This window comes from Setaria viridis, chromosome 7 (genome assembly GCF_005286985.2).
Source record: "Setaria viridis chromosome 7, Setaria_viridis_v4.0, whole genome shotgun sequence".
Taxonomy (NCBI): Eukaryota; Viridiplantae; Streptophyta; class Magnoliopsida; order Poales; family Poaceae; genus Setaria; species Setaria viridis.
The window spans coordinates 26,201,933-26,207,413 of NC_048269.2; the positions used below are offsets into that span (position 1 = coordinate 26,201,933).

Here is a 5,481-nt window from a genome sequence, read left to right on the forward strand (position 1 = left end):
TTTTCTCACAGTTTCTGTGAGTGTCTGAAGTTTTGACAAGGGGTTGGAAGTTCCGACACCGTCCGAAAGTTTTCAGAAACTTCCGACTGGGGGTGTTCTGCTGATTTAATTTAATAGTGTCGGAAGTTCTGACCCTGTGTCGGAAGTTCCTATAATAGGTACCAAAAGTTTCTTGTAACTTCCGGCAAAGGGTGCTCAGCCATTTTATTTGAACTGTGTTGGAAGTTCCGACCCTGTGTTGGAAGTTCTGACAAGCACATAATAGCACTAAAATGGCTAGTTTTTGGGGCCTTGGTATTTATACCCCCTCAACCCCCTGCTTCATTGTTGCTGACCTACCCCGAGCAAAACACCCTCTAGAGCATTCAATACTCCTTCCCACTCCCTTTTGAGCTAAATCCTCAAGTTTGAGCTAGGGCTTGGGTGAGAAAAGGATTGGATGTGTGAGACTTGGGGATTTGAGTGTGAGGTTCAACAAGTTCATCTTAAGAGCACTTGAAGCATCTTCGGCCTTCGATTCACGTTTGTTACTCTTGAAGCTCGCTTCTAGATGGTTAGGCGTCTCCCGTTTGAGCGCCCTCTTTGTGTGGTGCGTCCGGGAATATTTGTATCACCCCATCCTTCGTGGATTCATAGTAAGTAACCCAATCCTCCTTTGTGGTCGATTGAGAGAGGTAAAGGGTTAGTAAGGACCCGACTCTTTGTGAGCTCCTCAACGGAGACGTAGCTTCCTTTGTGGAAGTGAACTTCGGTAAACAAATCCTTTTTCTCATTTGCTTGTTACGTTCCTCTAGTTCATATTGACCTAGAAGCTTGTTTTGTACCGATCTATATATTTGTGAAGTTCCTCCCATATCTATCACCTACAGTAGTCTCTATACATCATTTATAACCTTTTGATTCAAATAGATTTGGCAGTTTCAAGTTTTATTTTGAATTTTGTTCAGCTCATTTCCTGCCGTCGGAAGTTCCGCCCCTGTACCGGAAGTTCCGGCACAGTGTCGGAAGTTCCAATGTATCTAATATCGTTGCGAAGTTTTTCAGAAAAATTTTAAAGTAAGCCTATTCACCCCTCCTCTAGGCATCACAAGATCCTTTCACCCTAGCGCATACTTTATCCTAAGGAGTGCGAGAGTTAGCGCATACTTTATCCTAATGAGTGCGAGAGTTAATAATATTGCCAACTTAATACGGAATGCATTATTTTCTTTAAGAACTATTTCTATTGAAATACGTGCTTGCTAGATTTTCTCATTACTAATAAAAATCCACAAGCCAAACCCCCTAGGCAACCCACTCCTCATCAAGCCCACCCTTTTAGTAGATATTCTAGGCAAAGTGACTGAAAAGCCACAAGCCAAACCCCCTAGGCAACCCACTCCTCATCAAGCCCACCCTTTTAGTAGATATTCTAGGCAAAGTTGAGTCACGCCCCCTAAATAGGGATTAAACATGGTGGGATCCTCCACGGGGAGGATCTGACACCCCACCATAAATTTATATTTCTATAAAAGACTTAGGAAGGGTTTTCCTTTCGGGAAAAGCGTGAGTTAATTATAAAATGATAGTAACTGAACCACTAGGGTGTATTTTGGACCTGCGGGTAAAAGGACAGTCCCTGTGGGGGAACATATTGCCCTGACGTTTACCCTGGTCATGTAAGGACCGGTTCATTGGGAGAGTCTTTCTTGTGACACGTACTGTCATACGTGCCAAAAAGGTACAGCCTTCGGGAGTGCCTATTCATGTGAGGCCTTGGTGCGAACCCCGTTAGCTAAACCTAATCATCCATCCCAAGGGGCCAAGGTGGGCAGCGAGTATGCTGGAGCAGAACCTTCGCAGAGTTTCAGGTCCGGTCAGCACGGGTTGACCATTTAGAGGGTCGGAGACCCTAAGGGCTAGAGGCCCTGTTTATATTTTTGTGCATATTTCCCGGGATTGGATCCACGTAGCGGATGGTTAGTAGCCCCTGTTTAAATCCCCAGTATGTCCGTGGATGGACCTAGGGAATGCTGTTTAGAGATAGACACGGGCGGGCATGGGTCTCGTAGATCTGTACCGCCTAGGAACAAGGTATGGGCTGATCGAACATATGGATGTGTACACCTGTGCGGAGAGTTTGATCTGTCGATAGCCGAGGCTCACGGTTATGAGACTACTTTGTTAAAGCCCCCATGATTAGTCTTTAGGTGGGAATTAGTGTGACAAAATGCTGGATGAAGGTCATGGATTGGATTCCAGGATTAAAACCTGTGGACTGGTAAGGGAGGTAGTTTCCCCCTCCAGGACCACAACTTTTATCTTATAATATAATAGTAACCTCTCCTCCTGGAGAGTCTTTATAGAACTCACCTTTTTAAATCCACTTCGCATACGTTTTACCTCTCAGCCATATTCCTTGACCACCACCTATATTGCATTTAATATACTATTTAAGGTTGGTACTTGCATAAGTGTACTCAGCCTTACTTTCATCATACAGGTTTCCAGGTATTTTTGACCATCTGGTTAGTTGATGGGCATCTGCACTTCGCTTTGCTGTGTTAAGGTGAAAACCTTCTTTTTATTTAAATTATACGTCTTTTATTGATTGAAATACTAAACTGTGATGGTACCTATATTAGCATGCTGATTCAGGGAGTAATACAAGTGATGAGCGGGACTCCCGGAGGGAGGTCCCCACAAATCACTTAAGTTTATCTTCTTGATCAAATTTGACAAAGGATAAAGCTAAGCGACAAATAGTTTAGAATGGAGGGAATAATTTAGTTTGATTAAGGACATAACTAAATCGACCAATAAACTAGTTATCATAATGCGAAGTTTATCTCACAGAAAAAAGCAACAACCTGTATTGGAACTGCACTATCGCAGTATGGATGCGATCATACAAGTACATCGTTTTTTAAAATAAGAATGCAACCCAATCTGCATGTAAATAAAAAGAACATCTGGGTAGACAAAGCAACAGTATCAAGCAAACGAAATGGAGATGGGGCTCCTGACGGTGTGCGTGTCTGACACCCACCGGAGCGCGCCTTGCACCAGCGAAGCACCATTCTGCTTCGGCCACACGATCACTTCGAAGCTATGCTCCTGGCCCACCTGCTTGAACACCAATTCGCGCGGGTACACGCCGACGGTCACATCATCGTCAAACACGTCGACCGCCGCGTAGTACACCGACGGTACCTTCCCGACGTTCTTCACCGTGCGCTCAACGACCACGGGCGTGCTCCAGTTCCACATCTGCTGGAACGCGACCGAGATCGACGGGTAGTTCAGCATGCTCTCCGGGATCACCGTTTCGGCTGAGCAGTCGACCGGCCGCCGCGCGATCACCGAGACGTTCTGGCTGTTGTACAGGCCGCAGAGGTAGCCGATGTAGTCTCTGGCCGCGATGTCGTAGACCAGGCCGGGGTCCGCGGCCTTCTCCGGGTTAACATGACCGGCGCCGGTGGCGAACAGGTCGGCCGGCAGGCGCTGCTCGTTGAGGTTGGGGTTGCCGGCGCGGTCGGTGACGTCGGCGGTGGTCATGATCGCCGATTTGATCGCGGCCGGCGACCAGTGAGGGTGTTTGCTCTTGATGAGCGCTGCGACGCCGCTAAGGTGAGGCACCGACATGGACGTGCCGGAGATTATGTTGAAGGTCGGCCCGGGCAGAGGAAACGCTGTCGGCGGACCCACCTGGAACGGCCACGCGGCGAGCACGTTCACGCCGGGTCCTGTGATGTCGGGCTTCAGGATGCCGGGGTTCTGGAGGCTAGGCCCGCGAGAGGAGAAGGAGACGATCGACGGAGCCGGTGACGTGCCGAGGATCGTGCCCTGGAAGAGGATCTGTGCCGTGGGGTTCGCCGTGGAGTTAAGGTAGGACATGATGGCCGAGGCGGCGGCGTAGTCGACGTGCGACGCCGGGAGGACGTGTGCTTCGGCGAGCGTGATGTAGCCTTGCGGGAATTTGTTCAGCAATATCATGCCGGCGCCGCCGGCGCTTCGAACCACCGCGCCTTTCATGATCCTCGAGATGAGGCGCCCCGGCTCGCTCCCAATCTCGCAGAGCACGATCTTGCCCCTGACATCCAGGCCGTCTAGCGAGCCGTTGCCGCAGAACTCGGCGTACGGCTTCCCGCTAGCGCCGGCGTAGACCATCGGGTAGACGGTGGGTGCCGAGACGTCTGGCTGGTACAACGACTCGCCGTGGAAGAAGAGGCCGTTCCCCAAGCGGACCGTGGAACGGATCGAGCGGTCCATGGTGCTCGCGGCGACGGTGAGCATCCATGGCGCCTCGTTCGACACGGAGCTGGCGACAGGGCCGGAGTTGCCAGCGGACACGGTGACGAAGACTCCCTTCTCGATCGCGCCGAACGTCCCGATGGCGATGGTGTTTTGGTAGAACGGCGTTGAGATCCCACCGAGAGACATGGAGATGATGTCGCAGCCGTCGGCCACGGCGGCGTCAACGCCGGCGAGTACGTCGGAGGTGGCGCAGCCGAGCTCGGTGCACACCTTGTACATGGCGACGTGCGCGCGGGGCGCGATCCCGGTGGCGACACCCCTGCCCTGACCAAGGACCTCAGCGCCCGGCACGACGGCGCCCGCGGCCGTGCTGGCAGTGTGCGTGCCGTGCCCGGCGTCGTCGACCGGCGGCGCCCGCCAGTCGTTGGACAAGGAGTTGCTCGTGGCGTTGGAACTGGAGATGAAGGAGCGGGCGCCGATGAGCTTGTTGTTGCACACCCGGCGGGCATTGAAGTCGCACCGACCCTTCCACCTGGCCGGCGGCGGCGGCATGCCGTCGCCGCTGAAGGAGGGGTGCGACGGGAAGATACCGGTGTCGAGCACGCCGATGATGACGCCGGCGCCGCGTTCGGTGTCGGGGTAGGACCTCTTGGCTTCCCGAGCGTCCAGCCCTAGGAACTGAGGCGTGTGCGTCGTGTGCAGCTCGTACGTCTGGTCCGGCACGGCGGCGACGAACCCGGGCATCGCGGACAGCGCGTCGAGCTCCCGCCGCGTCAGCCGGGCCGCGAAGCCGCTGGCGACGTGGTGGTAGGTGTGGACGAGGCGGCCGTCCTCGGGCAGGAACGACCGGTACCACGCGTTCCGGTCGTCGGCGGTGGCGAGCGCGAGGTTCTCCGGGGGGTGCACGTGGACGATGAACGTGGAGAGCTCGTCGCCGGTGACCACGGCAACGGCCGCAAGGAGGAGGGACGGAACGAGGCAGAGCACGGAGAGCTTCAAGCTTTCCATCGCTGATTTCCTTACTTCGCCGCGAGGTTCCTTGCATTTCCATGCAATGCGTTGACTTTATATAGTGTACAGATTGCAGCTGCTGCAACTGGTCTACTACTATACTCAGCAGCTCAACGCCGGCTTTCAGGCTTTGACTGGGTCATTAGGTGTGACAAATGTGTGTTTGGAGCTACGCCATAGCTGGGGGAAGTTGCAATCGGCGAGAAGACCGGCCGGGCTAGCCAGGCAGAGAAA

At 53.1% G+C, this 5,481-nt stretch overlaps 1 protein-coding gene across 1 annotated transcript; it reads right to left on the reverse strand.

Annotated features, from left to right (window-relative positions):
* Positions 1-2,861: 2,861 nt before the first annotated feature.
* On the reverse strand, positions 2,862-5,244 carry LOC117865860 (subtilisin-like protease). The gene has a single exon (XM_034750112.2). The coding sequence runs from the start codon at positions 5,242-5,244 to the stop codon at positions 2,974-2,976; it is 2,271 nt and encodes a 756-aa protein (XP_034606003.1). The 3' UTR covers positions 2,862-2,973.
* Positions 5,245-5,481: the final 237 nt, after the last annotated feature.

Excerpts from the sequence above, each read along its gene's own strand:
- LOC117865860 (XM_034750112.2), bottom strand. The coding sequence starts at position 5,244 with ATGGAAAGCTTGAAGCTCTCCGTGCTCTGCCTCGTTCCGTCCCTCCTC.